Below are 16,465 nucleotides of genomic sequence, written 5' to 3' on the forward strand. Positions count from 1 at the left end.
ATTTACTTCTGTGACACACGCTTCATTTTCGTAACACACATTATAATGTTCCCGTAGCTGCTAGTGTGGCACGCCCTCATACCAATCTTGTCAGAGCGGATGACCAAAGATACTAGGGACTGCGCATGTGCGACTCCCAACAAAGATGGAATAGAAATGAGATGCCTCACTTTGCAGCTAAAATGGAGCACTCAACCCACAGGGTGAAAATAGGGGCTGCAGCAGTGTGCAGTACGACAAATATATGGTGTTTTTGTGAAAATTAAACCATGTACACCTATTCTGGTACAACTTCAATACAATTAGAAACCGGAAAATGAGCATAATATGAGCTCTTTAATATTTGTTTTTTCTTGAAACCTCCTGCTCCCTGGAAATCACTCCTACTTGGGACATAATTGTCATTTTGGAAAGTCCCCCACCTCAGCTGCATGTTTTTGACTAACCCACAGCCGACCCTGACTGATCCCGGTGATCCCACTGAATCCTGCTGTGATTTATCTGAATGGGTTTTTAATTGAGCAAAGAAATGCTTTGGTGGGGGGGGGGGATATTCTGGCAACCAATGTTTATTCCAAAGGTTTGTGATTGTATTCGGTTTTGCATGTAAACCACTATGAGTGATTATCGTTTTACGGCTGGGAAGTAGAGATGATTGCAACAGAGGTGTTGGGCCAGCGTTGATTTGCAGTCTGCTGTCGCTTGGCATGATGATAAGATTCACACATTAACAAGATTTCAAGCATTTGTGAAACACAAATATGTCAAGGCTAAAAACGTTTTTACACCCCACCAATGGTGGAATGTAACTAAGTACATCTACTCAACATCTCTACTGACAGCACTCCACATTTACAAACACCAGAGCTACATGTTGAAATCGACCGGAATTCTCCTCTAAGTAAAGGATCTGAATAGGTCTTCCACCACTGCACCCCACCAACCCCTAACCTCCTCCCCTGAAAGGAAGCAAACACCAAAAACCTCCTCCAGATATTTTTCTCTTCTGTTTTCTCCACTCTCTTTGCTCTCTGGTGTGGCAAAAACAGATTTCACACAACAAAGACATAAATACAGCTGCATTTTTCATGAGGCAACAACCACATGAGGAGCCCAGGGGAAAACCCGCTTGTCCGCATGCACTTAGAGACTTAGGATTCTGGGTCCACAACTCGACACTTACAGTACATGTATGCACACATATGACACATAAATAAAAACAATGATAACTCACTCAAAAAACAACCCTGAAACATTTTCTGTCCAGAATCGCTGTTCGATGGGATTTTGCTTTCTGACTTATTGTAACTGTCTTTCTACCTTCTAAAGGCCAAACAGTCACTAGCCACCCTGACCAAGGACGTGCCCAAGCGTCACTCTCTGGCCATGCCAACGGAGACAGTTGTCAACGGAAACAACCAGGAGTGGGTGATGCATCCTGACCTTCCCCTGACTGCTGCCATCAGACAGAGTCAGCAGACCCTCTATGTCCACACGGGGCATCCCACTGACAGACAAGGTAGGAAAGACAGAAGCATCTCTACCGTAACACACAAGGTTGTTTTACCGTCCTTTAGCCCCTGCATGAACATGCAAACCTGCTTCACACACACTCACTCCTGCCGTTTGCTCACTACAACCACATTGTTGGCCACTGATGTCGCTTAGGTCGTTACATTTCATGCGCTTTATGTAGCAGTTACAGTGAACATATCAGCTTCCATTTGGCTTTGCCACACACAAATGTTTTCTCTGTATTTGAGAATGGTGGCAGCTGAGGAGGAGTCGGGAGTTAAGGTGGGTGATGATGGCGTAGTGGATATGACACGTGCCTTTGGTGTGAGAGATCTGGGTTCAATTCCCACTGTGATACATCAACCAATATGTCCCTGAGCAAAACACTTACTGACTTTTTTGGCCCTTATTTTTAACTTTCTGGTCCCTCTCCCCTCCCTGAAATGAAATGGGGACACATGGGGTTAGTATGTGAGCAACATAGTTATTATGAAATACACTGTGTGCCAAAATTAGGCAAGTTGTATTCCTGGGGATTTATTGTATTGTATTGTAACAAATTGCTCTCAGTCAATCAGAAATGTCAAACCTCAAATCTGAATATTTAACAAAGAAAAAGTGAGTTTTAGCTTTCTCATTTGAATATCCATGTGTGCAGAATTATTATGCAACCCAAAAAATGTTCACATCTTGCTTGTTAATTTTAATTTCTTAGAGTAAGAATAAAACTTAAAGTTAACAAATAAACACTTCTGACATTTTAAGAAATGTTCAGTGACCAATATAGCCACCCTTCTTCCTCCATCTGTTTCCTGATCTGTTAATGATCAACTTTTGGTGCAGCAGCGACCAAAGCCTCCAAAAGGCTGTTCAAAGAAGTGTAATGTCTTCCCTCAGTGTAAATCTCACGTTTAGGAAGGGTCCACAAGTTCTCAATGGGGTTTACGTCTGATGAGGAAGAGGGCCATGTCATTATTCGGTCATCTTTATGGCCTTTGCTGGCTAGCCACGCAGTTGAGTACTTGGATGCATGTGATGAAGCATTGTCCTGCATAAAACGCATGGCCTTCTTGAAAGATATATACTTTTTCCTGTACCACTGCTTTAAGACAATATCTTCTAAAAACTGGCAGTAGTTTTGGGAGTTGATTTTAAGTCTATCTTCAACCCAAAACTGTCCAACTAGCTCTTCCTTAATAATAGCAGCCCGTGCCAGTACCCAACCTCCACCTTGATGGCGTCTGACTCGAAGTGGAGCCATGTGCCCATTAGAGATCCAGCCACGGCTCTCTAATAGGCACAAAGAGATTGATCCATGAGAGAGATGGACCCATCCATCTGGTCCATCTAGAGTCACTCTCATTTCATTTGTCCATAAAACCATTAAAAAATCTGTCTTCAGATATTTCTCTGTCTCTGAGCACTGAACACCTTGTACTTCTGGACACTCCAGGTAGGTTGCATTTCTGGAATATGGCGGCACTGGAGGTTAATGGGTTCCTGGTAACTTCCCGTTTAATTCTTCTCAGGTCTCTAGCAGTTAATCTGCGTCTTTTTTTTCCTCTCCACTCGTTTCTTTATACATTGTTGACTATTTGCAACCAAGCGTTTAACTGTTCGGAGATGACGCCTCAATATGTTTGCAACATCAAGAGTGCTGCATCCCTCTGAATGGCCTTTTACATTTTTTTTACATTTACATCGGTTTTTGTCCCATTTTGTCTGAGGTAAAGAAGCTGCCTAATAATTATGCACACCTTAAAACAGGGTGTTAATCACTTTAGGTCACACCCTCCCTCATTAAATAAGTTCACATAACCTGATAATGCTCAAATCCTATTAGCGTTTAAGTTTATTTAACTTGGAATTGGATAATATGCCTAAAAATGACAATAAGGTCAAAATACTCACTTGCCTAATAATTGTGCACACAGTGTATCTAGATCCTGGAGGTAACATTATAGTCAGTATAATCTTACCCTTTAGATTATGCGCATGAATAGTTAAGGCCCTTGGAGTGTCTAGGCCAACCACAGCTTGATCCAAAACTTCTGAAAGACATAAGACTAAACATTTCTAAACCTAAGTGCAAAAACTGCACTACCGGCACCTATCAGCCTAAAAAGAAAGTTCTACACAGAAAAGCTTGCTTACACAAGAGTAACAGTTCATGTTAATCTTTCTAGAGCTTGTTTTAAAGGGCAGCCACTGGTTCAAACAGGTTGTTCACTAACTGGGGGCATCTTAAGGAAGAAGCAGACAAAGACACAAAAACAGGGAAAACGTGTGAACAGTCACGGACCCCCAAATTGCTATGCAATTTGTGGTCCTGTATGTATCAGTCTCACTGATACACTCACACGCTAAACCTCTTTGAAGCTGTTTTCACTGTTGCTAAGCAACTGCAGAAAATTGCAAATCATTTCAGGCTTTGGATCAGGGGCTGTTTTTATACAAATTTTCATTTAAGGGTGTTGTAGAAAGAGAAAAAAATATTTTCCCTGTTCACTACTTTTGGTGCCCAAACACACCCCTTGGAAAAAAAAAAAATCGTATCTGTTTTTCATCTTGTCCCGTTTAGTGGCAGCCGTGCGGGTGAGCCCATGCCACTTGCGTCAGCCTTCCATCATCTCCGACTCCTCGGCGGTGGAGGGAGACCGGTCATCCACACCCAGCGACATCAACTCACCACGCCATCGGACTCACTCCCTTTGCAATGTAAGAGCTAACCCCCCCCCCCCAGCATCCTCCTAAGTTATCTCCTCCTTTCTAGTAACTGCCGATTGTCCTGCTCCCTGGCCGCTGCCGTTTCCTTCCGCCATCGATCTGGCAGAATTCATGTTTGCCCCCACGCAGTCGTGTGCTCACTTTGCAGCTGTGACTTGAATTTATGTGCAAACCAGTTGTGGTTGTTGAATAAGTGCATGCCTGGCAGCATGTCAAGTGACACCTCCCCTTTGTGTTGTGATCTTTATCTTTCCTGATCTTTATCGCCCACTCTGCATGACTTGACTTACTTCTCTGCTCTTGTATCTCTCTGTAACTCTTCCCTTGTGTTCATCTTCTCCTTCCCACTGCTCCCTCTTTCTTCCTTCAGTCCCTAGAAGATCTGGAGGAGGCGAAGCGTAAGAAGAAGAAAGAGAAGATGGGGCTGGGCTCTCTGTCGCGCGTCTTTGCTCGAGGAAAACAGCGCAAGTCCCTCGACCCTGGTTTGTTTGATGGTACTTCATCGCCTGATTATTACATAGAGGAAGATGCAGACTGGTAAAGCACACATTTCCCAGCAAACCACCTGGGAAGCCTTTGTGGCAATTATCAGAAGACAGCATTGTGTTGTGTGTGAGAAAGAGTGTGTGTGTTTGATGTCAGTGTGTACATATATAATAATGTGTGTGCCTGCGCAGTCTCACGCTCATGCCTACTTGCGTGTGTGTATGTGTGTGAGAGTGTGTGCATGCGTGTGTCGTCCATGGTCAGAGGCCATGTCAGAAGCAGGAGGCGCGTTGTGCTAGTGTGAACCTTAACGAGCAAATTGCACCTGTATGTATGTATGTACAGTCCTGTAAATAGAGTGGACACTGTGACACAGCGACCTTGAGGATATGTTTTATTGTATCTGCCCTCCAAAACGGCTGTGATATTTGATTTTTGAATTGTGCATTACATTTTGACTTTTTGTTTTCACTCAACTGGAAACTTGAAGGACTGCTGTACTTGTAAATAACAACAGTTGATGTGCACTTTGTGCGTGTAAATGTCTCCTTGTCCTGAATGCCTTTTGTTATTTTTGACATGTACTCCCCTCCTCTCACTACCTTTTAACTTGAACTCCTCCCTGGTTATTGTCCTGCTTGGTCCATCCCCCTCCTTCCACACTGCCATGATGAGAACAGTTTCCTGTCGGCAACATGCAGACTCCACAAATCCGCCTCTAATTCGGTTGTACAACACATCCTTCAGCCGCCAAAAAAAATTGCTCACCCCTTGAATGTTGACTAAAATGAGACTTCAAAGACGCTGCTAAGCGAGGAATAAACTTTCGATGCACAACAGTTTGTTCCACGGCAACATGAAGCCAAACAGGAAATTTGAGAAATGTGTTTTCTATCTGTTAAGATGGAAGGTACATGCCTGAGGTACATGTGTGACATGCATGCACATAGTCCCAGTCCCCAAACGCATGTTGAGCCAAACCCTATGAAACAGAAATGTTTTTCTCTGGGAATGTTGTCAAGGAGATGTTTCACAACAAAAAGAGAGGTCAGTTACTGCTTTCATTATGTGTATTCATAATTTTGTAGATTTAGAAAATAAAGCATTTTGATAAATGTTTAAAAGCTTAACATCCCAAAACTAAACATAGAGCGTTTTAATCTGCTGCAAATTACACTTGAAATATGAAAGGTCAGCAAAGTCAGCAGTCTAAAAAAAAAACAGCACTACACTTTAAATGATTCAATAATTATTCCACTTATTCATGAGGCCTTGTACAATTTTCTTTCTGTGGGATCTTACAGTACCTTGTAGCTATCATTTTTAATAATACTAAAAAAGGCTGCTGGGAGTAGAATTAATCTGTAATATTCTAAAAAAGAAAGCTATTATCATAGCATAAGTGAGAGCATAAACATCAGTTATGCTAACATCGGGGATTTTAGACTGCTGGTCAAGGCTTTTCCAAACCTCAGGAATTGGGTCATTTCACCAGAAAATGTAAATCTCAATTTAGAGCATTGAGAGCAGAGCCTACATTAAATGAACTGGTATAACAATAATGAATACCAACCCACGAGGTTACAAATCAGATTTAAGCAGGCTAATCAAAACTGAAAGCAAATGCATACCTTCTCTCATGACCCCCAAATTCTGTTTTAGAGTTCAGGCCATTGCTGAAAAAAAGCAATTAACTTGATGTCAAAGGTTAATAGTGTTTCTTTAGGCAAAAGAATGGCTAAAGATGTTGGATTATTTTCATCCTTTCTTTGGATTGAGCCGGAGTCTGCACTGCCAACACTAGGAAATCTTTTCTCTCCCAGATATTCAACTAACATGTGAGGGGATTAGCTCAACCACATTTGCGCTAGCAGATAATGGATTTAGAGGTAAATCACGAAGGTAATTCATAGACAAGTCACCATGTACTAACTTGTATGTATAAGAACAACAACTCAACCAGTTTATTTCATTGAGCATTTAATGAAATGTATGAGAATCCAGGCTATTTTTTTATTTCTTCATCTAACCAACTTCTACGGAGCCCCGGAGGTGACATGGAGACAGAAAAAAAATTAACAAAAATAAATAAATAAAAACATGTGCTGGGGACAAGCACCTTTGTGTGATCTTGACTTTGTTTTGCAAGATCTTGAGTTTTATCTGCAAGATCTTGACTTTGACATGGAAGGAGAAGAAAAACAGAAAAATATAAAAAATAAAAATAAAAAATGATATTTCTTTTCCTCCAGGGGTAAAAAACTAAGAAAAGAATTGCAAGATATCTTGACTTTCAAACTCTCCAGCTTGTCCCCAGTAGGCAAAATTTTTCTTTTCTTTTCCTTTCCTCCATGAAAGTCGAGATCTCGAGTTTACTGTCCCCAGTACATGTTTTTTCCCCCTCCATGTCACCTCCAGGGCTCCGTAAACTTCTGCTTATGTGGAAAAAAAGTTAAAATGAATAACATTGTATAATTATATGTTTTGAGCCACGGTCTCTTTGTCCTTTATTTTCCACAAGTATTTTACTTTTTTGTAAATGAGATAACTTTACAGAAATCAAATTATTATTATTATTATTATTATTATGAAAGAGTTTTTATTTAAAGTCAAAGATGTAGGCCTCAGTGGAGGACTTCTGTTGTGAGGTCCTAAAATGTTTAGAAGTGGATAGTAGCGAACTTTAAAAGGCATGGCAACAAAATTACGCTCAAAAGAACTAAATGAGAAGAAAAAGATTATTTTAAAATAAAATAAATAACGTTGAACTTCCATGTGGCTGTCCTCTCTTTCCCTGTGTTTGTGTGTTTACCTGTTCATTTGTCGTGGTATTGCTCTAACCCTGATTCACCCCTTTATGCTGGGGGGTGCTGCCATTTTTAACATATGCGTGAGCCTCCCTCATCCCTGCAAGTCTATCCGTGAGAGGACTGCATCCCCAAAGCTTCCAAATGGCCTCCATTCCTCTCTCTCCCCATTTAAACTCCTTATTCACTCTGGAAATTATTTCTGCCCTTTTTTAAAATTGAAATCAATAATCAGAAAACAGAGGGGAGGGGGAGAAAGGAAGCCATGTCAGATTGTTGGAACAGAATGTGTCAGCACATGGTGTCAATAATGTTCTGCTTTGATTTGACCCCTGACCCTCTAACACTGACCCCTCTTGCCTGACCTCCATCGGACTCCCAACACAGTGAAGTGACCCAAGAAGTAATCAATCAGACTCAGTAAGACCAAGGTACACAAGTTCCAATTGCTTTAAAAAATGAGCTGAGCTGGGTTGCAAACTGTGTTTGCAGATGCCTTCTAACTCTCAAAAAAACGTCACAAAAGGACCTTAGAATTTAGCACTTCTTCAAGTTGAGTGCTACCATAAATGATAATGTCAGCTTTTGGGGGCAACAGCAAGTGTTTTTCTTGTTTATTGATAATATCATCCCTTTTGAACTGAAGTCTCTTACTTGAAGTTCTTATGACATATTTATATTCAACACAAACTTCAGATAGACTACAGATTGCTATAAATTTTACATTTTGGGAATAGACATTTTCTTTCTTGTGGAGCATTAATACCACATTCATATCTGTAAGCTAAATATGAAGCTACAGCCAGCAGCCGGTTAGCTTAGCTTATTATGAACTGGAAACTGGCCGTAGCTTAATCTTTAGCGCAAAGACATGGGAGTGGGATCAATCTTCTCATCTAATCTGAGACAAGACAATTAATAAACTCTTCTTTTACAGATTTAGAGTGTACCTATTTGTTGTTAGGAAATGTCCGTTACATTCAAGCCATTGCCAGATGAATTGCTACAATGCTAAATGAGACTATCAGCTCCACACAACTCTCTGTATTTCTCAGTGTGGCTATGTTCAGAAGATTGTGTCACCCGGCGACTTTCCCGTGCAGAAACTCGAGTGAAGATAATTACCTCTTCTGATAAGTCAATCATATTTATTTAATCCTCCGTGTCCTCCTTAATTACTAGCAACTGTATGGAGGAAAGGAGGAATCACATTAGGCTTGTATCATGTGGACGCTGACAGTCTTGTTGTCATTACTTGGAATTCCTCATGGTAGCAACAGAAACTACACACTATAGCTTAAACTTCCGTTATCTCATTTGCAAGTAACAGCCATCAGAAAGTGAATAAGCATATTTCCCTACATATGGATGGGTTCCTTTAAGGAACTTTACCTTCTAGCTAGATAGCTACTAGGTATGATGCACCAGGTTTATCACCAGCTAGCTACCTTTGGTGTATTCATTTATCTTAAATGTCCATGACGAAACACTACATGCTCCTCCATTTCTCATCTTGAGTGTGACATCACATCAGAAACGCTGCAGTGCTGTAGCGATAACATCCATTACACTAGCTGTTGAAGGACGTGTTTAAGGATTGATTGCATAAACAGAACGGTCTCCTGTGTCTTACAGTATGTCATTTGTACACACACACTTTGTTTCTCCACACAAAAGGACCAACGATCCATCACAGTGTTCACAAAACACACCTGACACTTATGGCCTCAAATAAGGGATCAAACCTCTTCACAGTAGCAGGACCGCAGAGCTAAACAATGTTCTTCTGATCCTCTTCGCTTTCACAGGGTTTTTTATCCCCACAGTAGGACCCGACTCTCATGTCACACACAGTCCAGTCTCCAACAGTTTGGATGTCAGACAGCCAGGTCTGCAGTTCTTTATGCGACATCATTTTGTAAGAACTCTCCGGAGTAAAAAACTGACCTTGTATCTGGACAAGAGTGCATTCCTGAAGAAGAGCAAATTTATCCAGCTTAATATGAATTGCTCTCAAAGGGACACTTGCAAGTGCACCTTCAGTTTATGTAATGCTCTTAGGAAGGAGCATAAAAGCATCCAGCTTTAGATGAATTACTGAAGTGTGATAAAAAAAAAATCTGTTTATTTTGACCCTCCAACAGTTCAATGGTGAATCTCATTTGTGCACAGTGGTGCAGTAAAAGCATGGCATAACGTAGGGTTTCTATTTGCTGTCTTTACTGAAAACAAGGAGACATAAAGAGACAAATAACCTGTTGAGTAATTTTTTTGGCCGGTTTTAGGGTTGAAGGCACCAGGCAACATATCAAACTGGATGACTCACAGAGGGACCGTCATTCAATCTGACATGCTTATTTTCAATTGAATTAGCAGTTATTTTTGTTAGTGTTGCTGCACAGGCAAGGCTATTTGTACTTTGGGCTTTTTCTCCAAACAACACCTCAAGCAGATGAGCATACTCCACACATACATTTGTCGTGAGTAATCAGAACAATAATAGTATGTCCAATATTGAAAGCATCTCATGACACTACATTACAAACTGAGTAGAAACCCGGTACTAGGTTGCCACCTGAGGGTAAAGACAGAACATTGGTTCTCAGTGCAACCAAGTAAACTGCGTTGTTTGCCAATATATTGAAATCTGGAGAAAAGGGTAAACAGGAAACATTTGGCCGCAACATAGTTACATAACAGGTAAGCAATACAAGACTAAAAGGAATATCGTAAGGACAAATTACAATTTCAAAGCACAATTTACCCCATAGTAAATTATACTAATGTGAGGCGGATTCCATATTGCATCAACACGTAACCTAATTTTCCAAATTGCAGGCATTTTGTTTTCAGCGAGCTGCTGCTGCAGGCTAATTTAAACAGATGAGTCATGTTAATTCAACAAACAGCTGGCTGTTTAATGGACTTCTTAAGTGATGAGCATCATGTATATTAAAGCTGCAACTTTGTTTACAGCATTGCTGGCAAACGCTTGGCTTGTTGTCACACAGCCAAAACCTTAGGATGTTGTTAAAAGCGTGATTGTTTTGAAGAAAAAACTCACCGTCCAGTTCCCTTCTGCCAACTGAGCTGGTTTTATGTTACTGGTTTTAGTTTGTTACAGTATGTTGGAATTAACGTTTTATTTTTTCTGTGCTCACTATACCCACTACTACCTCTGCCTTCACTCACACCCTCAACTACATCACCCACGTCTCCTTCCCCTCCCCTCCCCTCCCCTCATCCACCCACCTACCCAGACTCAGACAGCCTCTCCAGCCCCACCCGCCACAGCCTCAGCCTGTCAGACGGGTCCGAGGATCAGCTGGACCGCCTCCAGCAAGTAGAGCTGGCTAGGATGACACCCATGTCTCAGTGGAGGGCAGGCACTGTGCAGGCCTGGCTGGAGGTTGTCATGGCGATGCCCATGTACATCCGCACCTGCTCAGAAAATGTCAAGAGTGGAAAGGTAAGAATTAAACCACTGGCATGATGCAGGTGTTCTCACTTTGTATTTTACATCAGTTATTGAGCACAAATGTGTAAATGACCAACCTGTCACATTTCAATCCTCCCTCATTTGTTTATAGGACACTTTTAAGCTTTGGTTGCAGTAAACTGTATCCCATTTTGCAGGTTTTACTTGGGCTAACAGACGAAGACCTGGAGCTGGGTTTAGGTGTCAGCAGTTTAATGCATCGCCGGAAACTGCGTCTGGCCATTGAGGATTACAGAGATGCTGAGAACGGTAGAGGGTGAGGAAGGGAAACAGAGTATTCTTGTAAAGACTTGTCACCTACATTATGTGGTAATGTAAGAGGGCCCTCTGATGGTGATTTATAGTAACAACATTTAAAAAATTTCGGGTGGGATCACTTGTTTCCGTCATAATATTGACTTTTAATAGAGAGATAAATGTTGAGACATAAAGCTCCAATAAATGCAACTGCTTCACCGTTTACATATTAATGAGATGGAGGTCACTTACCTGTAAACTATGTGTCTGTTAGCAAAAGGATGGTGATTTATCCAGAGTGTTTCCCTGCCTAGATGAACAGCAGTGTTAACTACCTGTGAATTCACCAGAAATCACAAAAAAATATACACTGTTTGCATATATATATATATATATATATATATAAATATTTTCTAACTTACCATATATATGTACACTTTGCAGCTGTAGTTTGGGTTTTGAGTTATACAGCCTCAAAGCATTGAAGAAATGACATTTGAAAAAATCTAAAGCATTCATTCAAATCAGTGTACCTGATACTCAGGAGTTTGGATGGTCTAAATCCACATCCTAATTTTCATGAACCCAGGTTGAAATATTCAGTTTGTTTTGTCTGATCAACAGTCCAAAACAAAATTACACCTGACTAATTTTTCTGTATGTTAAGATTTTCACCTGGTGATAGTGTTGGTGAAATAACATTTCACTGGAGATGTACCTTGTACGAGTTCAAATTGAGTTATTAATTCAATGAAAACTGAATACCCACTAAAGTCATTGTAATTCGTCCTAAAAGTAACGTGAACATCTGATCAAATTTGAGACAATTCATTCTGAATCTAAATGTTATTGCGATGTTTGAGCAAAGGTCAGGCAATCCCAAAGTCAGTAGGAGTAATTTTCGGAACCATAAATGCATGTATAAAATTCCATGGCAAGCCATCAAATAGCTGTTTGGAAAAGGCTGGACCAACCAAGATGTAATACTGGTACGATTTCATGGCTAGATAACACAAAGACTAAGTAAGAAAATGTATTTTTGTAATTTAGATGAAAAGAGCCTTTAACAATTTATCTGTGTGCAGGCTGTCCAAGGCTGCAGATATGGACCACCACTGGGTGGCCAAGGCCTGGTTAAGTGACGTGGGCTTGCCTCAGTACTCGCAGGCCTTTCACAACCACTTGATAGACGGGCGCCTGTTGAACTCCCTGACACGTCGGGACCTTGAACGTTACCTGAACATCACCAAGAAGTTCCACCAGGTCAGCTTGCTGCTGGGCATCGAACTGCTGCACTTACTCAATTTTGATAAGGAGGTAAGTGAGATTCTGCAACATGTTCACAGGCAGAGGACGCCAGTGAATACACTTGGATATAACAGAACAGTTTAGTTATAAGTGTTTGTTTAAATGCTTTCCAGGCACTGCAGGCTCGCCGGATACATTGTGAGCATCAGAACGTGGATCCGTTGGTGTGGACCTCTCATCGGGTCATGAAATGGATCAAAGATATTGACCTGAAGGTGGGGACAGAGAGAAAGAGAATGCAACTTTAAGAAATGTAAAACATTCAGTTTACAGGTCCTACTTCTGTGCAAACAATATGTTATCCTTTTTTAACTCACATCTTTAAACAAAACCTGAAGCTACAGTCGTTGCAACAAGGCTAATATGTTGATTAAATATTAATCAAGCAATATTAATGTATTTGGCATTACAAGAACACTATCAAGTGATATTGTAGATGGTCGAGGCTTTTGTGTTTATTTAACGCTCCCTATCTCCACAGAGTGATAGAAGGCCTTTGTTAGTGCGTTTGTAAGCTGCTAGTTCATTACAAAGCCTTTCAGATTTCTGCCTCAATGGTAATGCTGCAATAAGAACACAGCCCAAGTCAACATTGTCTACTGTCTGACTGGCATAAAACAACATGTTTCCATTATGAGGCATGACCACATTCAGGGTGTTTAGAGATAAGGCTGTCTAGACTGACATCCTGTTAATATCCTTAGAGTGTGACTTTATATTGATCAACAAATTAATCAGTTATTTTCCTCAGAGCAAATTTAACATCATTAATGAGAGGCTGTTATTATCAGTGCCTTTTCCTTTAACCTACATCAGGCACAGTATTAAATGAGAGCATTTTATATTTGATTTTATGAATGAAAATTAGCTACTCCTAAACCGTCTTTCCACCCTCATGTCCAGGAGTTTGCTGAAAGTCTTTCAAGCAGTGGAGTTCATGGCGCTGTCATGGTTCTTGACCCAACTTTTAACACTGACGCCATGGCAACAGCACTGGGGATCCCTAGCAACAAGCACATGGTTCGCCGACACCTTGTTGAGGAGATGAAAAACCTGATTGGCCCGGCCAGGTGAGACAGATCCCACTATAGATCCACTTACTGTAGCCTCTGGTTATGTGTAACTAAATTAGATATAAGATGTACTGCCTGATACCTGAAGTGACAATCTCTGATGATACATGCTGTATTTGTCTGTAAATGTTGCACAAAGGTGTATTCTAGTGTCTTTCAAATGCTTTGACATTTTTGGCTGTCCCCAACATTCTGCTGCTTTCCATGTTCCCTTTCAGAACAGATGCCAAGCAGGAATACGAGCATCTCAACCTGGGAACTCCACCCACCCCCCTTCGCCAGAACTCCCTGGGCCGACCGCCCAGCTCTGCCAGCAGACACACTGATGACGAAGGCTCACTGAGGAGGAGGGCTGTCAAGGTGGGGGGTGGGAAATAGTCTTATTGAAAATGAGTTGTTTCTCTCAATTTCATTCCACGTTTTGAAATAGGAATCAAAATCCGGCTCTGTCACTTCTATGTGGTGCAGAAGAAATGGAGCTCGGTGCTAACACATTACAAGACATTAGAATAATTTTACGTAACAGGGATTTGACACAGCATGTTTACAACATTAATGAGATCAGTGCAGACAAGACAATCTGAATGGCAGCATGCTGAATACAAAATATGCAAAAACTACACCTAGGCTGATGAAATAGAATGAAGTGATTAAATTACACAAAGACTATTTCAATCAGGAAAGATATGTTTGCAGATATGCAAATTAGGTTTATTGTACAGCTCAATAGAATGTACAAAGTCATTGGCGATTAGACTCCATCGCTATACAAATATTTTGTGTATCTACATACATAGTGATGAAGTAGCCCGAAAACCAGACTGAAGGAGGCTCCAGACCGGTCAGCTGGAGTAGATGACTGGAGGTGGAGGGGGAGGGGGAGGGGGAGGGGGAGGGGGAGGTGGAAGGTGGCACTCCTAGCCTGAAACAACAGCTGAAAAGCACAGGAAGAAACAGATTTTTAAAAGCAGGGTTGTGACTCTGTGATTGGCCCTTGCAATTTGTGAACGATTCTGATTGGTTAAGCAGGAAGGTGAACGCCTCCAACAGCTGATTCCATTTAGGAAGAAAGGATTGATTAAATTAGGTCTTCCTGAAAGAATTTATGCTGAGCTACATTTAAATCAGGAGACTAGTTGCATATATTAGACAGCAATATACAGCAAAAAGTACAGTTATTAGGATAACCGCTGAATTGATTTAGGAGTGCAATGATTAAAAGTTAGGTCTTCCTGAAAGAATTTAAGCTGAGCTATATTTCCCCCATGAGATATCTTGTCATCAGTAGCACCAAGTAAACAGGGCCTCAAGACTCAAGCCGATACACATTGGTGTATTTTTAATGTCTTGCCCTATTTATTAAAGGCATTTTAAAAACGTTTTGTAAGCAATCTTGAGTGCCTGGACATGATTTTGCATGACTCTTTTGGTCATCAATTTTCTTCCGTTTTGTAAATAGGGCCTTGTTTCAGAGTATTTGTAGTTAAAATGAATGTGTGTTTCTGTTTCAGCCTCCAACAGGCTTCAGCCCTAAAGCCCGCAATGGGCGAGACTTGAGTTGCCACAGCAGCTCTGGCTCCCTGCCTGGGGAGGGTCAAGACCAGACCCCGCCCAGAGCCGAGGGAAGCCCAATCCACGGTTACACCAGCATCGAGGTCACCAACGTGTGAGGTCATCAGAGTGTGACGAAACACCAGCTGTTAGCTTCATCATAACTAAATCTACATTATGGACATTTGTCATGTGCACCTGAACATGAGATGGTTATATTTTTGAAAGATGAAGGACAGATTGCATTTTTAAAATGCAGCAGGCTTCTTTTTTTTTTACAAGTTTCCCTGGTTTAAGAAAACATTTCAACGTGAGCAGGTGATATTTTGCTGTTTTTGAGGGCTGTTATTTCCCTTCCACAGCGCCGGATGAACAACTCTAGCTAAATGATTATTTTTCTATTACGTTGGGTGTAAATGGTTCTTTGTGAATCAGGTATGCAACTTGGCAATATGTTTTTGTTGACTGGTTACTGTTTTTCTGTAGAAAATTGAATTTAAAAAAAGAACGGTTTCCATACTACAGGGTACAAAATGAAAAAGACTTTCATATCAGTGTAAACTGTTCTTGTTTCATTCAACTTTTGTGATGCCTTGTTAATGTAACTGAGGACAGTTGACAAAAAAAGAGACTTGAATTGAATTTTAAATTCTCAAGTTTATTTGATAGTAATTTTTCATCTTGAACATTTACACAGTTGTGTCTAAACAAATAGCACCCTCATCTGATGTTTTATACTGTGCAGTAAACTGTAAAATATTTGAACAATGCCAACAAAAGATGACTGCAGAGCTGTATGTCCATAGAAGCCTCAGGGCTGAAAAGTGTGAGGATGCATAAATGTGAAAATGAGAGTTCCTTAAATGAAATAAAGATAACATCTCAAATCTGATAGACCTGTTGCACCCGTCTTCAGTATAAAAATAAAGATAAACTTACTACATGTAATGTAAAAGGGATTGCGCACAAAGTTACAAAGACCAACACCGCAGCGCCATTCTACCGTTTTAAGCATTTTTCAGCTTATTGTTTTGGTTTTACACTATTTAATGTCACATATCTCAACAACTCTGTTTTCAACAACACAATTCCCAGCCTGTCTTGCACCAAACAATAATGTTTGCAACTAGCTGGTAAAGAAAGTTATACAATGAACAGCTAAAAAGACAGGTATATTTTACTGGAGTTGATGGAGACCAAACAAGAGCAAGAAATAGAGGGAATATTTGACTTAGGCCACGACCACACGTACCAAACGTATC

The 16,465-nt window shown here is 40.7% G+C and overlaps 2 protein-coding genes across 3 annotated transcripts in view; both read left to right on the top strand.

The window, feature by feature from the left end:
* LOC117947324 (kazrin-like) overlaps positions 1 to 6,414 on the top strand; it is a 167,799-nt gene extending 161,385 nt beyond the window's left edge. For both annotated transcript variants that reach the window (XM_034876143.1, XM_034876144.1), the window contains 3 exons: positions 1,330 to 1,519; positions 4,097 to 4,233; positions 4,613 to 6,414. In XM_034876143.1, the coding sequence (XP_034732034.1) occupies positions 1,330 to 1,519; positions 4,097 to 4,233; positions 4,613 to 4,783 (498 nt within the window). In that variant the 3' untranslated portion in view covers positions 4,784 to 6,414. The remainder of the gene's footprint in view (positions 1 to 1,329; positions 1,520 to 4,096; positions 4,234 to 4,612) is intronic.
* Positions 6,415 to 6,575: 161 nt separating this feature from the next.
* Positions 6,576 to 16,095, top strand: LOC117947332 (kazrin-A-like). Its single transcript, XM_034876156.1, has 8 exons — positions 6,576 to 7,966; positions 10,796 to 11,004; positions 11,172 to 11,290; positions 12,357 to 12,588; positions 12,693 to 12,794; positions 13,483 to 13,649; positions 13,871 to 14,012; positions 15,164 to 16,095. The coding sequence occupies exons 2-8, from the start codon at positions 10,894 to 10,896 to the stop codon at positions 15,320 to 15,322; spliced, it is 1,032 nt and encodes a 343-aa protein (XP_034732047.1). The 5' UTR covers positions 6,576 to 7,966; positions 10,796 to 10,893; the 3' UTR covers positions 15,323 to 16,095.
* Positions 16,096 to 16,465: the final 370 nt, after the last annotated feature.

The sequence above is a fragment of the Etheostoma cragini genome, chromosome 7, assembly GCF_013103735.1.
Source record: "Etheostoma cragini isolate CJK2018 chromosome 7, CSU_Ecrag_1.0, whole genome shotgun sequence".
NCBI classification, from domain to species: domain Eukaryota; kingdom Metazoa; phylum Chordata; class Actinopteri; order Perciformes; family Percidae; genus Etheostoma; species Etheostoma cragini.

Bases quoted from the DNA above. Each gene is read 5' to 3' on its own strand.
- LOC117947332 (XM_034876156.1), top strand. From the start codon at position 10,894: ATGACACCCATGTCTCAGTGGAGGGCAGGCACTGTGCAGGCCTGGCTG. The intron at 11,005-11,171 runs GTAAGAATTAAA...CCCATTTTGCAG, and splicing joins AAAATGTCAAGAGTGGAAAG to GTTTTACTTGGGCTAACAGA. The intron at 12,795-13,482 runs GTGGGGACAGAG...CCTCATGTCCAG, and splicing joins TCAAAGATATTGACCTGAAG to GAGTTTGCTGAAAGTCTTTC.